Source organism: Oreochromis aureus, linkage group 15 (assembly GCF_013358895.1).
Source record: "Oreochromis aureus strain Israel breed Guangdong linkage group 15, ZZ_aureus, whole genome shotgun sequence".
Classification (NCBI taxonomy): Eukaryota; Metazoa; Chordata; class Actinopteri; order Cichliformes; family Cichlidae; genus Oreochromis; species Oreochromis aureus.
Genome location: NC_052956.1, coordinates 6248856 through 6266384, shown reverse-complemented (window position 1 = coordinate 6266384; position 17529 = coordinate 6248856). Strand labels below are relative to the sequence as shown.

Below are 17529 nucleotides of genomic sequence, written 5' to 3'. Positions count from 1 at the left end.
GTGGCTCGTGCCCTGCTTGGCTTTAAATGTCTGACATAACACTGCAATGTTGCTGACATTGATCAGCAGCAAGAGTGGCCGCTTCTCATTGGACCTGTAGGTTGTCGCTCAGCCATTGAGGCTGAGACAAAGTGACAATGCTGTGAAAACTGAGCGTCGCATTGTGCAGTGTGTAGGGGTGACCCATTGACTGGTCCATACGCGATACTATGGGGTGGCTTTGGATCGCTGTGGCAACGTGTGTACTCACGTCCTGCTCTGTCAAAGGTAAGTGCTAGAACAAGCAGGAGGGCAGCTCCCACGTGAGGCTGTGCCTATATTTATTGTAACAACAGCCTCTGAAACGGGCCCTCCCTTTTATTATTTAGTTTTTTAATGGATTGTTTGCGATTTATATCAACCATCTGTTTTTATAGATGTACACCAAGGACAAAGTCAAGACAAAAAACTTTTGAACTAGGGCTTATTTAGCTGATTAAAGATGAGCTTTAACAATGGCTTATAAAGTGGTTTGAGAAGTTTCAGTTAATGATCCCTTTAAAGGAAATGACTGGTGGTCGGAGTATGAAGAGGGGATTCGGCACTACAGCAAGGAGGCCCTCAATAAGGTACTGTTTCACCTATGTTTATCACTGAGGGTTTATTTTGTTGTCGTTAGACACAAAGTTTAAATTTTGGTTGTCATTTAAACAGCAAAAAGACTTGGTTGACAGACTGATTAAAAAGACAAAAAACATTAATATATAGCAATTGTTAACCTTTCGTGTCAAACCAGACTAACCACATGGCCCAGCAGGCATCCTGAACTTGTGCACAGCAAGCACAGCTAACACATCAAAGACAGTGAAACAATGATCGGTCAATAAAAATCCAGTCCAAGGTACTGAAGATGAGGTTTCCACTGTAGTAGTGAAAGTTATGTTCACCTTTGCCTACTGTAATCGACAACAGAATCTTAATGCACAAACACTGTGCTCTGCTGGATTAAATATTTTTATATTTATTTTATTTAGAAAGAGGGACAATACATATTAATGAACATTTTAACAAATGTAAATATGCCAGATTATACCCTTGGGCTAATTTCCATCTGCAGACCCTCTGGCAGGTTGGTGTTACACACAAGTTTGTAAAAACATACAGAGACACTATTTACAGATCATGTGACAAGGACAAAAACAGTGATCACATCATAATATAATATAAGCTTTGCCTGATCTTACTGTCAGTTATTTAGTTGCTATTATCCTGTTTGTTTGTTTTTTAGACAATACAATACAATACAACTTTATTTGTATAGCACGTTTAAAAGACCAACGGTACACCAAAGTGCTTTGCAATAAAAACAGGAAAATTAAGACATTAAATAAAAGACTATTAACAAAGTACCACATATGTCATCAGGTTAAGGGCACTAATTATACAGCAATAGAAGGGAATATAAGAACAAAGTTACTAAAAACAGATATAGCTAAAAGATAAAGTACATAAATAAGAAATTGAACCAAATATAAAATAGGAACACTAACTAGATGGAAAAGCTATGTTGAATAAATTAGTTTTTAAACGGGAATTAAAAGATAAAATGGAGTCTGACGCACGGATAGCGACAGGAAGGTTGTTCCACAGATTCGGTGCAACCAGGGCAAAAGCACGGTCACCCCTAGATTTAAGTCTAGATCTAGGCTGAGCCAGGAGTAATTGGGCTGAAGACCTGAGGGCTCGCCCAGGGACATATAGACTAAGAAGATCAACAAGATAGCGAGGGGCTAAATTATTTATAATTTTAAAGGTGAACAACAATATTTTAAATTTGATGCGATATTTTATGGGTAACCAATGCAAATCAATAAGAACAGGGGTGATAGAGGCATGCTTTCTAGTGCCAGTCAGGAGGCGAGCCGCAGCATTCTGGACAAGCTGAAGTCTGTGAAGGAGAGCGGAGTGAAGACCAAAGTAGAGAGAATTACAGTAATCCAATCTAGAAGTCACAAAAGCATGAATGAGCTTTACAAGATCTTTATGAGGGACATAGTGCTTAGCCTTAGCAATAAGGCGCAGTTGGTAAAAGCTAGATTTGATTACTGAAGACACTTGTTTATTAAATTTCAAAGAGCTATCCAGCAGGACACCTAGGTCACTAACTGAGTCAGAGAAAGAAGTGGCAAAGGAACCAAAGGTATCAGCTAATAGCCCCCTGGGGATATGGTTGCCAAACACCACAATCTCCGTTTTCTTATCATTCAGGATAAGAGAATTGCCTGAAAGCCATTCTCTGACTTCTCTCATGCACCCGAGGAAGCAGTGCAACGAAGGAGCAATGTCGTCATCATCTAATTGAAAATATATTTGTATATCATCGGCATAGAGGTGATAAGAAATGTTATATTTTTCAAAGATTAAGCCTAGGGGGGGCATATATAGTGAGAATAACATTGGGCCAAGCACAGAGCCTTGGGGCACACCACAGCATAAGGATGCAGTTGAGGAAGAATAAGTACCCAAGGTAACGGAGAAAGACCTGTTCAAAAGGTATGATTTGAACCAGTTAAGGGCTTCACCCCGAATGCCCACAGTGCATTCTAACCTCGTTAATAAAATATTATGGTCAACCATATCAAAGGCTGAGGACAAATCCAATAAGACTAATACAGCAGAATGCCCTGAATCAGTAATTAAGAGAAGATCATTAAGGACTCTCAGCAAAGCTGTTTCAGTGCTGTGGTGTGGTTTAAAACCAGATTGAAATTTATCACAGATGTCGTGCGCATCCAGGTAAGCCTGGAGTTGCGAGAGAACTATCTTCTCTAGGATTTTGGAGAGGAATGGAAGTTTGGATATCGGCCTATAATTAACCAAATCACAATGATCAAGACACCTTTTTTTAAGAGCAGGTTGCACTATAGCATGTTTAAAAACAGAGGGAACACAGCCAGAAGACAATGATAAGTTCATTAAAAACAGAATACTGGGCCCAATTACATCAAAGCCATCCTTCACAATGCGAGGCGGAAGAGGTTCATATGCAGAACTAGTAATCTTCAGTTGCTTGACAATGTGCTTAAGTGTACAGAGTGACACTGGCTCAAACTGATGAAAAGTTGAAGCACATTCTCCAGTGATACCAGGGCTCACCACTGGGGGGAGTGAGGATTTGAGGGATAGAATTTTATCAGTAAAGTACTTTAGAAATTGTTCACAGAGAGCTGAGGATGGGACCATCGGCATATCAGGGCAGGGGTTAACCACTGAATTAAAGATTTTAAATAGCAATCAAGTTTGTTTTTTAGACTTGCTATGCTGTAAAATGTATTAAAGTACCACAATACCAATGCTCCCCAAAAATTAAGGGAGCATTTGTCACACAGTGATTGTAATGAATTAAATATTCGTGATAAAGGTAGAAAATCTTTATTGACATAGATTGTGTAACTTGTTGAATACAAAATGATATTACCAACAGCCATTGGAAACCTCAAGCATCTATCTTTTGAGGGCTGGATTCAAAATCAAACCAAAAATAAAAGTTCAAAACTGAAGTCAGGCTGATCCATCCAGCATCATAATGTGGTTTAGTAGTGTGCCTTTATGAACTCCCAACAACATCTAGGTATGCTCCTGATGAGAGGCTTGATGGTTGTCAGCTGGGCATCACTGAGCTACTGGACAGTCGGCGGTGCTATTTGGCAGGAAGCACTGATGTCTCATAGGTTCTCAGTTAGATTCAGTCTGGGAAATATGAGGTACAAACAGTGGCATTAATGCCTTTGTCACTCAGGAACTGCCTACATGAAAATGTCGAATGAGACCAGGCATAGTCCTGCACCAGGAGGAACCCAGGCCTAGTGGAACCAGTCAGGGTGTTGTGGGCTGTCGCTGTCTAAGGCCATGCCTCCCCAGACTATAATTGACCCACTGCCAAACCCCTCATGCTTGATGATCTTACAGACAGCATAACATTCACTTCAGTGTCTCAAGACTCTGTCACATGGAGCAGGTGAAATGGATTATGCTTCTTAAAGTGATATTACATGTTATACTATGATCATCAAGTGTTTCCTTAATTTTTTGAGCAATGCATTTATAAAGATCATTTAATGGTGAAAAGAGTCTCAGTCTACAGTCATCCATGTACCCTAAATTCAGTTTCTTGCTTTTGTTCAACTAAGATGAGATATCAGCTTTGTCACCGCTCCATAATGCTGCGTGATGCCGTACCGACATGGCGGACCATTGCTAGCTAGCTACAGTATATTTAGCAATCACACATTAACGATGTTGAAATAAACAACATTTCCATTGTGGTAGGCCGCATAAAATAACAGACTGAGGAAGGGGCAGATGCTGAGGAACATAGTTGCCATCTTTCTGCCGAGTCAATTGCTACAGACTTACAAACATCACGTGACTTTCAGATTAGCTCAAAAAACAATGTGTAGAGAGCTTCATGAAATATGTTTCTATGGCTGAGCAGCTTTTTCCAATCCTGACATCACCAATGCCGGATGCAGTGGTGTAAAGCATGCCACCACTGGATTCCTTTTGGCAATCCAATGGACCAATCTGGGTTTGGCGGTTGCCATGAGTACTTGTATGACTGCATTGTGTCAAGTGTAAAGTTTGGTAGAGGGGGATTATGGTGTGGCGCTGTTTTTCAGGAGTTGCGCTTATCCCCTTAGCTCCAGTGGAAGGAACTCTTAATGCTTCCGCATCCCAACTTTGTGGGAACAGTTGGGGATGACTCCTTCCTGTTCCAACATGGCTGCTCACCAGTGCACAAAACAAGGTCCTTAAAGACATGGATGAGCGAGTTTGGTGTGAAAGAACTTGACTGGCCTGCACAGAGTCCTGACCTCAACCTAATAGAACACCTTTGGGATGAATTAGAGCGGAGACTGTGAGTCGGTTCTTTTTGTCTGACCTCACAAATGCACTTCTAAAAGAATGCTCAAAATTTACCATAAACACTCATAAACCTTGTGGAAAGCATTCCCATGAGAGCTGAAGCTGTGGGCCGACGTCATATTAAACCCTGTGGATTAAGAATGGGATGTCACGCAAGTTCATATGCGCATGAACGTGGATGAGCAAATAGTTATGGCAACATAATGTATCTAAAACTTTCTAATGCAATAAGATTTTTTAAAGATTTTAAAGGTTTGTTTTTTTTTAAGATTTTTGTAAGTTTGCACATGAGCTTCCTTTTTTCCCCACAAATGCATCAACATATACAGTATTAAACTCTATTCACAAAGAACAGTACGCAACTGTTTAAAACATGTTTTTATAGCAGTTTATTATAATGTAGGAAGACGCTCAAAAAAGGAGAAGAAAACAATCGTCAGTCCCTGAAGACAAACTTTAGTCATTACAAGGAAATAAGGACTCATAAGGAATCATAACTGGTCTCGATGTGACAGCGAGGCTTCTCTCTTTTTACTTATTCAGGAGTTTCCAGAGAAAACCCGGCCAGTGAGCTTCAAGCATCCTGTGTTCCAGTGCTCAGACATGGGTCCTTCTCCCTCTGTCCCCTCCTCAGGTCTGTCCAGGTGTCACCTGCTGACCTCAAATCTTGTGTTGTTCAAGAGTTTGAACTAACGCTCTTTTTCTCTTTCTTTCCCTCTCCACCTTCCCTCTATCCACCCCTCCATCCACCCTTTTGTCTAGTTGAATTTGTGAAGGCGGCGGATATCAAAGTCATCGCCGCCTTGGGGGATTCTCTGACAGTAGGTGTTATTTGTTGTTTGCTGCTTCCTCTGCTGTGCTGATGATACAGTGTAACGTCGACCAAAAATAGCCTTGCTCTGACCGTTGATTCATTCATTTTGCATACTCACTTAGTCCTGCTGAGCAGAAGGCAGCTGCAATCGTGAGAAGAGCTAAAACGCTTACAGTGATGGATAAAGACTGAGTGCAAATGAGATGGAAATAAACTTTAAACTGCATTACTAACCAAATGTTCCACCAACAGAAGAGCAGTCGGCTTAGTTATTTTCTCTTTTTGTGTTTTTATGAGAACGGCACATCTTCATAATCTAAGAGAAGATGCCCAAATTGCAGCTGGTTAATGGTGACCTGTTATCATCTCCTCTATATTTTTATTCTTGGACTCTTTGTGTATCATTGCATGACTCACAGTTTATAATAGTTCTCATCCCAAGCCTTGATTAGGCAGCATTGCACATATACGGCAGAAAATTTGGAACGGCACAATAGGATCCGTTTAAATTAGAGTGACAAACCACCCACACAAACACTTACTCATAAAACTGCTTTTTTCTCCTCCTCGGCTCCTGATCTCTGTATGCCGTGCCCCTTCTTTTCCAGACGGCTATCGGCGCCAACGCCACCACTGTCCTCGGCATTCCCATCGAGTTTCGTCACGTGTCATGGAGGTGCCCGTCACACATCTCACACAAATAACAATCAGGATGATGTGAAGCAGATTGATCTCATATGAACATGTTAGAAACTGTATTCCCCCATGAGAGTGTCAGTCTGTAAGAAACAAGGTTAAACTGACATTAACACTTCTGCTGCTGGTATTGCTTTCCTTTCTGCTTGCAGCATTGGAGGCTATGGGACATATCAAGATGTCATTACTTTGGCAAGTAAGCTGTCACTGCTGTGTCCGAGCTGTTTCTTAACTGTATCGTTCCATGAAACTCACAACGAGAAAAGTCCAGCTCATTTTCTTTACCTGTTTGACGCTGTCATTTTTAGATATCATCAAGCTGTTTAACCCCAATCTGCTTGGAGCTTCTCCTGGAAAGACAGTTCATGGGATGCAGGCTCATATCAGTGAAACGGGCTTCAACTTGGCCGTAACTGGACACAACACCTTGTAAGACCTTCGCTTACGTTCATGTTGCCTAATCTAATAAATTATATTTTTCTACAAAAAAATCTGAGCTCTGACCTGATTCATTTTAGAAAACACGTTATTCTTTATTTTGTAGCAATCTGCCCGGTCAGACGAGACATTTGATAGACACACTGAGAGGTTACGAGGTAAGGCGAGGCCTTGTTTTCTCAGTAATGATACAGCACAGGGATGGGAGAGGTAACGGGTCTATGGTCTCTTCCTTTAGGGTCTCAACTTTGAAGAGGACTGGAAGCTTTTGACTATTCTCATGGGCATGAATGACATCTGTGATTACTGCAAAGATAAAGTCTGTCTTGGTCTTTTATGTTTAATTCAATAGAAAATCTCTCTCTATATATGGAATATTGACTCTTCTATTACCTCTGATGAATCTCTGTTCCTTCCAGGCTCTTTTTTCAGTCGATAACTTCATCCACTATATGACCGTCTCGTTGGAAATGCTTATGAATGAGGTAAAGTCAAAGATAAACGAAATCAGGCTTAGCCCTGGATTTACTGTCTGCTGAGAGTGAGGGCTCAGTGCTGTGCTGAATCACCACAGTGCAGGTGTTTATGCTGTGCTTCAAGGTTCCCCGTATGATTGTGAACGTGGTTCAGATCCTCCCCATGCAGACTTTGAGGGAGGTGCAGAAGCCCACCCCAGGGTGCTTGCTCCAGCGGTGAGCACTCTCTTTCTCTCTCAGAAAAAGTTCAGCTCTGGCTTGCTTGACACTTCTTGAACTTTTTACTTTTTAACTTTGATTTAGGTCTTTCTGCTCATGCCTGATAGAGCCAGTAGCCAGATCTCCTGAACTGCGGGAGCTGGTGGAGGTCAATCTGGAATTCCAGGTGCACTTTACTTCTTTCATGTTATAAGATTATGTATTATGTAAGGAAAGATGATAAATTCTTCTTTCATTTGGTTGCCACATTAGAAGGAATATGGAATCTTTTTTAATCCCTCTATGCATCATTAAAAAAATCCCATGTTTTTTAGGAATAACATGTTCGTTCTGTACAGCAGACTCTGAATGTTAGGCTGCACAAAGAAGCTCGTCTGTAAAACACCTGCAGAATCTTGAACTGCACACTCTGTTGTATGTAAGAGCTATCGGAGATGAGATTTCTAGGTCAGAATATGAGGAAAAACTGCCATAAATATACATGCACTGCTTAAAAAGACTGAAAGGATTACTTTTTAATCAGAGTATAGCATCAAGTCAGCTAAACTTCTGGGATATTGATCCAGTCAGTTAAGTAGCAGAGAGGGTTGTTAAACAGTTTCAGCTGCTTTAGTGTTAATGAAATTAACGAAAGGTGCACTAGAGGGGCAACAAAGAGACAACTCCTAAAACAGCAATGGTTTTACAAGTGGAGGTCACTCCTCGTCTTTTTTCCTATGTTTTCACTAGTTTAGCATTTGGCTAGGGTCAGTGTAACTACTGGTACATAAGGTGATACCTGAACCCTGCAGAGGTTGCACAGGCAGTTTCCTGTGTCTCCCAGCAGAGTCTCAAGAGCATGGAGGAGATTCCAGGAGACAGGCAGTTACAGGTCCTAAACTTATTAGCAGGACTGGTATCTCCTCCTTTGTGCAAAGAGGAAGAGGAATGTGTAGGATGGCAGTGACCAAACAATCAGAAACAGACTTCATCTTCAAACAGATGTCCTCTGTGCTCACTGCCCGGCACTATAGAGCCCGTTTGCCATAGAATACCAAAATTGTCTTGTTAAACATGCACTAATTTGTATAAATATCTAATAGACAGAGTGCAGAGAAATGTATTTTAAACATTTGTTTTCTACCAGCCTGAAAGAAGAAGTATTTTGGAAGCAAACAAAGTTAAAAAAATGCCCATTAAAATGCATTTTTGACTGTATCTTCCATAATAATTTGCCTTGTCATTGTCCCCAATGATAACTCACTTAAATGTGCAAACAGGGTACATTGAACATTACAGAACATTACATACTGATTTCATGTTCCCAGCTCTCTGTAATTTGTGTGTTTGCTGTTATTGTAACAGCACAAGCGAGGAGAATGGGAGACAAATTGATTCTCACGCTGCTTTCCTCTGCAGAAAAGACTCGAGAAGCTGCTGTACAGCGACCGCTTCTTCAGGGACGACTTCGCCGTTGTTCTCCAGCCCTTTCTGAAGCACGCTGACCCGCCCCGCCTCCCGGTAATCCATCTCACGCCTATCAGTGTGACATAAGTGTCTGCTTTCGGACCAATAGGTGCAAAACATCACGCGGTGATGACTGACTCATCAGGATCCCCAGTGTGACAGCTGTAGCCTTTTGGCTGAGAGACTCACGAGTCATGTTTCACCAACAATGCTGTCCATCACTAGAACTATACCGCAGTGTATTTTGTGTCTCTCTGAGCAGAACGGGAAGATCGATATGACTTTCTTCACTCACGACTGCTTCCACTTTACCATAAAGGGACATGAGGAGCTGGCCAAGGGACTGTGGAACAACATGGTGAACAATAAGTTGTATTTGATTTAAAGGCACAAGAGGTTAAAGGTCAATGAGTCATTATTGTATAGGATTCATTTGGAAACAGACCACAGTGGGTTTTATAAAAGTCAATATGTGATTGAAGTGCAGATTTTCAAATATAATTCAAGGGATTTCACAAAAGTATTCCATTAACTGTTTAGGAATAATGCCCATTTTTATATACCGACCCCCATTTTTAGAGCCTCAAAAGTAAACGCACAAATGATTTACAAATTTCAAGTCCTTATGAGGCCTGTTGACCTGTTACGGGTGGCAAGTTAAACAGAGAGAAAAATCTGGAGTTTATTCAAAGTGTTGAACTTGCATTTGGTAGCTGTTCCCTGCGACTGCACATGGAAATGTGAAGAAGCAATTATTGAGCTGAAAAATGGAAATCAGCCTACCAGAGAGAGGAAAACCAAATCCACAATCTGGTACTTAAGAAAAAAAAAAGATAACAAATTTACATCAAGAAAGAATAATTTCCATAATTAATAAAAGCTCTTTCCAACATCTAACCAAATGAAGAAGACTCTCACTGAGATCATTGTTAAAGTCTGTAATCAACAGATGTCTTCATAAACGTAGCTGGTGAGGGTTTATAACATGCTGCAAACCACTGGTTACACTTAAAAACAACAAGGCTAGATGATACTTCGCCAGATAACATCAGAAAGAGCCTAAGATCTGAAAAAAAAAATCTTTGGATGGGTAAAACCAAAACTAACTTGAATGATGGAAAAAAAATATGGAGAAGGAGAGACACAGCTCATGATCAGAAGCATGCAACATTATCTGACAAATATGGCGGAGGTAGTGTTGCTCCGTGGACACTTATAGCGACCAATGAAATCGAATTGCTGGTGTGTATTGATCATGTGACTGCTGACAGAGGTAAAAGGATGAACTGTGAAGTGTACAGAGCTATAGTGTCTGCTCAGATCCAGGCAAATTCTGCAAAACTGATCAGACCATGCTTCACAGTGCAAAATGGTAATGTGTCACAGTCCTGGGTCAGCGACCCAGTGTTTTGATTTGTTTTATTATTATTATTAATCTTTAGTTTCATCTTGGTGTATTACTACCAGTGTTTTGGTTTCTGTTTTGTATTTTGAGCTCCCTCTGTTTTGTGTCTAGTTTGTCTCTGTGCCTGTCCTGTGCTTCCTGTTTTATTTTGAAGGTCTGTGTCTCACGTCATTGTTTCTAGTTTTGCTTCCCTTGCTCCCAGCTGTGCTCTCCTCCTGTGTCTCATTCCCTCATTTTCCTTCAGTGTATTTAGGCCCCTTTATCTCTCTGTCAGTGTTGTGTTGTACCTGCACTAAACTGTGTGTTCTGTCTGCCTTGCTGGTCTAATTTATTGCTTTATTCCTCAGTTTAGTTAGTTTTCCCCAGGTCAAGCAATATAGCCGTTTTTGAGTTCACCTTCTGCCTCCTGGAGCTTGAATTTTGGGTCCTCCATTCCTTCCTACTGCACACAGACATGATGACCAAAAATGAATGCAAAAGCAACCCAAGAGTTTCTCAAGGCCGTCAGTCCGATTTGAGTTTTTCAGTTACTGAAGATAAAACCGAAGACACAAAAACCACAAACTCAGCAGCAGCTGGAGGTGGCCACAGTGAAGGCCTATAAAAGCATCTCAGAGAAATGTATCTCAAAAGGAAATGTAGCATTTGGTGATGCAAAAGTGTTCTGGACTTCAGGCAGTCACTGACTGCAAAGGATTTTAAGTATTAAAAACAATCCTTATATTTAAAATGATGCTAGTTTGTCTGGTAAGCTGAAAGTCTGCACTTGAATCACTTCTTGATCATTTGACATAAAATCCACTGTTTAAAACTTTGGAAAAAATGTGCAATTGTTCAAATACACATGTCTGCTTCTCTCACAGTTTCAGCCCGAGGGAGGAAAGACGATTGTGAGCAGCTTCTCTGACCCCATCGCTCTCATCTGCCCGCCTATGGTAAGATTAGCTTTCCATAATTGACAACTTTGTTTGGCCTGATTGGTGTAAAGAATTGAATATTAACTAAACGTGTCTCCAGTGAAATTAGGTTTCAGAAAGTGTTTTAAAGTGTTTGTTGAAAAGTCTGTTGATTCAAGGAAGCTCAGTGCTCTGGAACTTGTTTTTTTTCTTCATTTGTTATGATTCCTGTGCTTTAGATGCTTCTCAAAACACTCCGTAACTGCTTTATCATGCTGCTGTGCATGTAAATGACACTGCATTAAAATAAATGAGTGCTTGGTGAAATAAAAATACATTTTAGTTCACCAGCAACTCAGAGCTGTTTGAAAGACTGGGAAAGAGGCTACAGTGCATCATGCTTCTCAAAACGCTCTGCAGTACTGCATTTTCTGTGTTGTGATAAATCTTAATTTATGATCTGATTTTTACAGTTATTATATTACATATCATATACGTAGGAACACCCATATATCTTCACTCGACCGATTGCAGCCAAGTCAGACCAACCTCCCCTCCAGACTGATGCTCCATCACCGGCAGTCATCTTCCTGCTGCTCCTCCTGGCACAGCTTGGAGTTATGTAGCTTTTAATTCCTGTCCCCGAGGCAAAACACACAGTGGGCGAAAGGAGTTTTTTAGCCATTCACCAGCATGGAGGAAATGACTGCAAACTGACATTTGACAACAAACAATCATTGCAATCATGCAACAGAAATATTTAAATCTCAGAGGATGTTGGAGATGGACGAGATGAGGATAGGGGAGCTTCAGATGGTTGGGGGTTGTCTCTATAATATTGCCAGATTTTTACTAAATAAAGTGCCTGGAGATGACTGGTGTTGTGAACTGTGCTTCAAAGTGAACTGAACTGAAAAATGTGACTTTCTAATAGACCGTTTTACAGTTTTAAATTGAGATTTAATTAACTTTTCCTAAAGATGATATACCAGTTAGACCGCATACGTGGTAGTGGGACGTTTCTGTTTCTCCCCCATTTGGGGAGCAGACTTAGAGCATATATGTATTTTTAATAAAAAGTTTGCTTTGTACAAATTGCAAATGTTGTAATTAACAAAGCATGACCTACTTTTGGTTCATGTGACATTTATACATTCATACATAAAATATTAAAGACTTTGCCCAAAAACTAAGCGAGTGTTTCTTTAATCACAAAACTGTGCTCTTTAATAACTTCTGGGCCTTTTTAGAAAAAAGTTTTCAGACTCATTAATTTACTCAGATTTACCAAAAAAACCAAAAAAACACTTTTGTTTGCTTGTTTGTTTTTGCACGCTTACTCATGCAGAGGGACCCTGGCAATGTGCCTGGATCAGCTCAGTAAAAAAAGAAAAAAAATATGATTTAAACATGAAAATTTGTCATTCATATCATCTGCTGTAGATTTCCCCAGACAGCTCTGACTTCTCAAACGGGGGAAGATTTAGTCACACGTCTGCTCCTCAGATCTCCAGGCAGCTGCTGGCCCACTTTCACTGCTCCATCCTCCGGTACCTGAGTTATTATTATTATTCTTCACTAAAAGAGGGAAAGCAAACCATCACAGTCATTGCACTGAACAAAAAAAACACTAAGTGTTGCTCATGCTGCTGGGTGCTGAGCAGTGGAGTCATTATCTTTTACCCGCAAAATGTCAGCGCTCGGCGTCAGTAGCCGAGGTGTAATCATCCAGTGCAGATGGCTGTATTGTACTCTCTGGTTAAACAGAGCCTACAATACAGAATTCACCGACTCTATTGAATCAGTGTGATTACAAAGGCAGGTGGAAGCTATATTAAGGCAATCTCAGGTTACTTTAATGTGCTCAGAAATAGCAATTTATCTCCAGAATGGAAAGGAAAACCATATGATATGTACTCAGTTTGGTGGAGCTGGGTTGTATTAGTATATCATGTGTCATATATGTAGGAACAGCCATATTTGCATGGGGAAAGCCTCCCTTTTCTAATGTTTTCTTATAATAAAAAGCATAACACTTGAATTTAGAAAGGTAATTATTTGTAATCACCCAACTTTTTTTCCCCCAAACTCTTTCAAATATATTTACTTAGTGCCAGTTTACTTTGTTGCTTCTTGGATGCTTCTCTTTGATGAATTTCAATCAGTGCTTGTAGCTTTCAGATTTCATTATAGCCCTTTTATTGTATTCAAAGGAAACCGTCTTCATGTTTAAACAAAGCCGGCGGCACTTTACGCGGGACAAATATGGATCCTCTGGTCTGGCTCTGACGCAGATTGGCCTTTATTGTTTCTCTGAATGCATAATGAGATCTTTGGGATGTCAGTGAATGGTGCAGCAGCACAATGTGAAACTGCAAACAGTCCAAACGCCCCCTCCTGCTTTAGAAACCTCTGCTCTGTTTGTTTTTTAATGAACATGTCAGTAACACGAAAGAAAATGACCTCATGAGGACATGTACATTCAGAAGTTTTAGAATTTTCCAGTGTGCATGTCTGCTCCTTATAAATGGAGACAAAATGAGAAAAGCTGGTACTGTTTCTGCAGTTTTAATGCATCATCATTTAATGTCGGATCTCAGGAGGCTCAGGGAAAAGGTCTTATTAAAATTCAAAGGGAGAAAAAAAACAATAATAAAGCTTCACTTGGTGCAGGGTTGCCAATTCTGACGCTTCTGATGTGACACGACCGCTGGTCAGGAGGTGAATCAGACGCAGATCACACACCCACCGCCTCCAACATCACAAAAAACCCCAACTCTTCTTGCTCCATCGTATCTTTCACACACTGAAACGTCTGTAAAAAAATCCAGCCCTGAAGATGTTTTCTCTGAGTTTTTTCCACACCTGCAGCTTTCATACAGCAGCGGCATCCATCAACGAGCTTTTCCAAGGTGAGAGAGTTGTGTGCATTTAGGCGGGTGGCACATCAGATGGAACTATTTGGACTATTAATAGGGATATTTTTTGTTTTACTCTTAGTAAAAGCCTGATGGGTTTACTGAAATCAAAAAAAATATTTCTGTCATGTCTTGTTTTTAATTAATTTGTTATCAGTAAAATGTGGCAAAAAGCACATTTAAAGTAAAAATGAGTTATTGTAATTAGATAAATCATCATTACCCATTTCAGTGTTATTATTGGTTACACAGGTGGCAGATTTGGTCTAATTACCTAAATTAATTGGGGTGCTATTTGGGACTTTACTGTATTTACAGGCTTCACTGTGTTCTAATTATAATCATCCATTAGGAAGGGCATCGGTATAAAAAATATTTTGGCAAATATTTATGCAGATCAGGATAATTGCATACAGATTGGTCAAAGCACATTGCTCCACTGTGGCGAGCCATTAAAGGAGCAGAAACAACAAGAAGAAGATGACAGAAGAACAGATGAAAACAAATTGCAGTTATAAGTAATTGCGGAAACATCATTGTACAGACTTTCAGTGTGGCTGATGTAGGTTGGGAGGGGCAATAAAGCAAACAGAGATTTGGTGACTTGGAAAAGTTTTAGCCTGGGACCCCATAGTCCCTTCCATCCATTTTCTGCAGAGGTTGTTGGAGGTTATCACACCTGTCACAGGGAAAGAGGCAGGGTACACCCTGGACAAGTTGATAATCTGTTGCACGGCTAATTGTGAGAGATAGCAATCCATGCTCACAACCTAACATGATGCATGTCTTTAGACTGTGGGAGAAATGAGGTTTGGAAATGAAGTGTACTGATGACCAGCAGTATGGCTTAGTGCTGAGAAAGAGCCCTACAGATGTGATGTTTGCTTTGAGAATGTTGATGAAGAAGAATAGAGAAGGTCAGAATGAGTTGCACTGTCTGTTGGTAGATCTAGAGAAAGAGATGAGGAAGTCAGGAGTGGCAAAGAAGTATGTCAGGGTGGTGCAGGACATGTATGAGGACAGTGTGACAATGATGACGTGGGTAGATGGGTTAAAGCTGCGGGTGGGACTGCATCAGGGATTGGATTTGAGGTCCTTTTTGTTTTCTTTGGTGAACAACAAACTGACAGACGTGGTCTGCCAGGAGATTCTGTGGACTAAGTAATCTGTAGCGAGAGCAGGAAGTAGGTGAAAGAGAGTCTGGAGAGGTGGAGGTACACTCTGGAGAGATAAAGAATTAAAGTCAGTAGAAGCAAGACAGAATGTGTGTGTGAATGAGAGGGAGACAGCTGTAATGGTGAAGTTGCAAGGAGTAGAAGAAGTAAAGGTAAATGAGTTTAATAGGTGGGGTCGACCATCCAAAGCAACGGACAGTGTGCAAGAGGTGAAGAAGAGAGCGCAGGCAGGGTGGAGTTGCTGGAGACTAGTGTCAGAGGTGATTTGTGACAGAAGGATAGCAGCAAGAGTGAAAGGGAAGGTTTACAAGCTGGTGGTGAGACCTGCTGTGATGTATGGTTGGGAGGCGGTAGCACTGACAGGAGGCTGAGCTGGAGGTGTTTTTCATTCGGGGTGACCTGAATGGACAGCATTGTAAACAAGTACATCAGAGGAACAGCTCAGGTTAAGTGGTTTAGACACAAAGATAAAGAGGCAGGGATGAGATGGTTTGGGCATGTGCAGAGCAGGGAGCTGCTAAAAGAAGAGGAAGATGAAGATCTTTTAGCTCTCCATCCGCAGTTGGTATCAACCTTCAACTCAGTGTTTCTTGCTATGCACTTTGAACTAACCTGATATCAGTTTCATAACATCAGACGCAAGACATACTCAGTTCTGAGTATTTGTATCTAATGACAGCTGCAGTTGTATCTAACACCTGCGTTCTATTGTGCATGATGAGTAAATGTGTTACACTGTGATAAATTGTGTCTAAATAGGTGAAAATTATTTAAGGCGTTACCAAAAGAGTGCTTCATTCAATAGATGTGTGAAGAAGGCTGTGTATTTGGCTCAGAGAAAGAGGTTTTCTGTTTTATCTGTATCAACAGGCACAATATAAACTGTATGCTGTAATTATAACATATTAATCTAGAAAGGTAAATACTGCATTGTTCCTAAATATGAACAGACCTTGCAACATAGCTCAGTTTAATTTGGGCCACATGCTCACATGAGCAAATCTGGACAATGACAGCAATAATTTTTAATAAAACATCACCGGGCAACACATTTGGGCAGTCAAGCGGCACAATCAGTAAATACAGCTTGATAATCCATCTTTGTCCTGTGGGGAATCACACAGTGATGTTGACAGAGACACTATCATTTATTCACAATACATCCATTTTCTTGACTGCTTATCCAGTACAGGATCGAGGGGGACTGGAGTCAGCTGCCAGATCAAATAGTCTTTAAACAAGATGTGAAGGAAATGCAGACCCCCCCTTCAATTCAGGGGTTCACATCCCACAGAAGCTCAACTGGATTTAAATCTGGGGAATTTGAAGTCCACACTTCAATCTTGCTGTTGTGCTCCTCTAACCATTCCTGAACCATTTCTGCTTTGTGGCAGGGTGTATGATCCTACTGAAAGAGGCCACAGCTATCAGTGAATACTGTTTCCAAGAAAGGATGGTCTGCAACAATGCTTAGGTAGGTGGTATGTGTCAAAGTAATAGCTACAAGGAGCGCAGGACCCAAGGTTTCCCAGCAGAACATTGCCCAAAGCATCACACTGCCTGCACAAGCTTGCTTTCTTCCCACAGTGGATCCTGTGCCAGGTGTTTCCCAGGTAAGCGGGGTACACATATCCGGCCATCCACGTGATGTAAAAGAAAATGTGATTAATCGGACCATCAGATTGTCTTCTTTTGCTCCATCGTCCAGTTCTGATATTCACCTGTCCACTGTTGCTGCTTTCCTTGGTGAGCAGTGGGCAGCATGTGCATCCTTCCTGGTCTGCAGCTATGCAGCTCCATACACAGCAAACTGTCATGCACTGTGTGTTCTGACACCATCAGAACCAACATTAACTATTTAGGCAGTTTGAGCTGCAGTAGCTTACCTTTGTTCCCCATGAGCATCATTGAGTCTTGGCCGCCCACAATCTTGTCACTGACTCACCACTGTTCCTTCCTTGGACCACTTTTGATAGATACTGACCACTGCAGACCAGGAACACCCCACAACAGCTGCAGTCATCTAGTCACTGACCCTTGTCAAAATCCTCAGATCCTTACACTTGCACAGAACAAAATGTTCACTTACTCTCTGACAGCTGCCATGATGAAGAGATAATCAGTCATATTTACTTCACATG

At 40.9% G+C, this 17529-nt stretch overlaps 1 protein-coding gene and 1 long non-coding RNA gene across 2 annotated transcripts; both read left to right on the top strand.

Annotated features, from left to right (window-relative positions):
- The first annotated feature begins 209 nt into the window (after nt 1–209).
- Nucleotides 210–9379, top strand: si:dkey-177p2.18 (phospholipase B1, membrane-associated). Its single transcript, XM_039599072.1, has 14 exons — nt 210–267; nt 544–608; nt 5449–5539; nt 5668–5726; nt 6328–6395; nt 6568–6611; nt 6724–6844; nt 6960–7011; nt 7092–7172; nt 7273–7338; nt 7454–7545; nt 7633–7714; nt 8947–9048; nt 9257–9379. The coding sequence occupies exons 1-14, from the start codon at nt 210–212 to the stop codon at nt 9377–9379; spliced, it is 1104 nt and encodes a 367-aa protein (XP_039455006.1).
- A 1283-nt stretch (nt 9380–10662) lies between these two features.
- On the top strand, nt 10663–12170 carry LOC116332313. Its single transcript, XR_004200380.2, has 3 exons — nt 10663–11146; nt 11263–11334; nt 11796–12170. It is a non-coding gene; the product is annotated as an uncharacterized LOC116332313 (long non-coding RNA).
- The last annotated feature ends 5359 nt before the right edge of the window (nt 12171–17529 follow it).

Bases quoted from the DNA above. Each gene is read 5' to 3' on its own strand.
- si:dkey-177p2.18 (XM_039599072.1), top strand. From the start codon at position 210: ATGGGGTGGCTTTGGATCGCTGTGGCAACGTGTGTACTCACGTCCTGC. The intron at 5,540-5,667 runs GTCTGTCCAGGT...CCTTTTGTCTAG, and splicing joins TCCCTCTGTCCCCTCCTCAG to TTGAATTTGTGAAGGCGGCG. The intron at 7,173-7,272 runs GTCTGTCTTGGT...TGTTCCTTCCAG, and splicing joins GTGATTACTGCAAAGATAAA to GCTCTTTTTTCAGTCGATAA.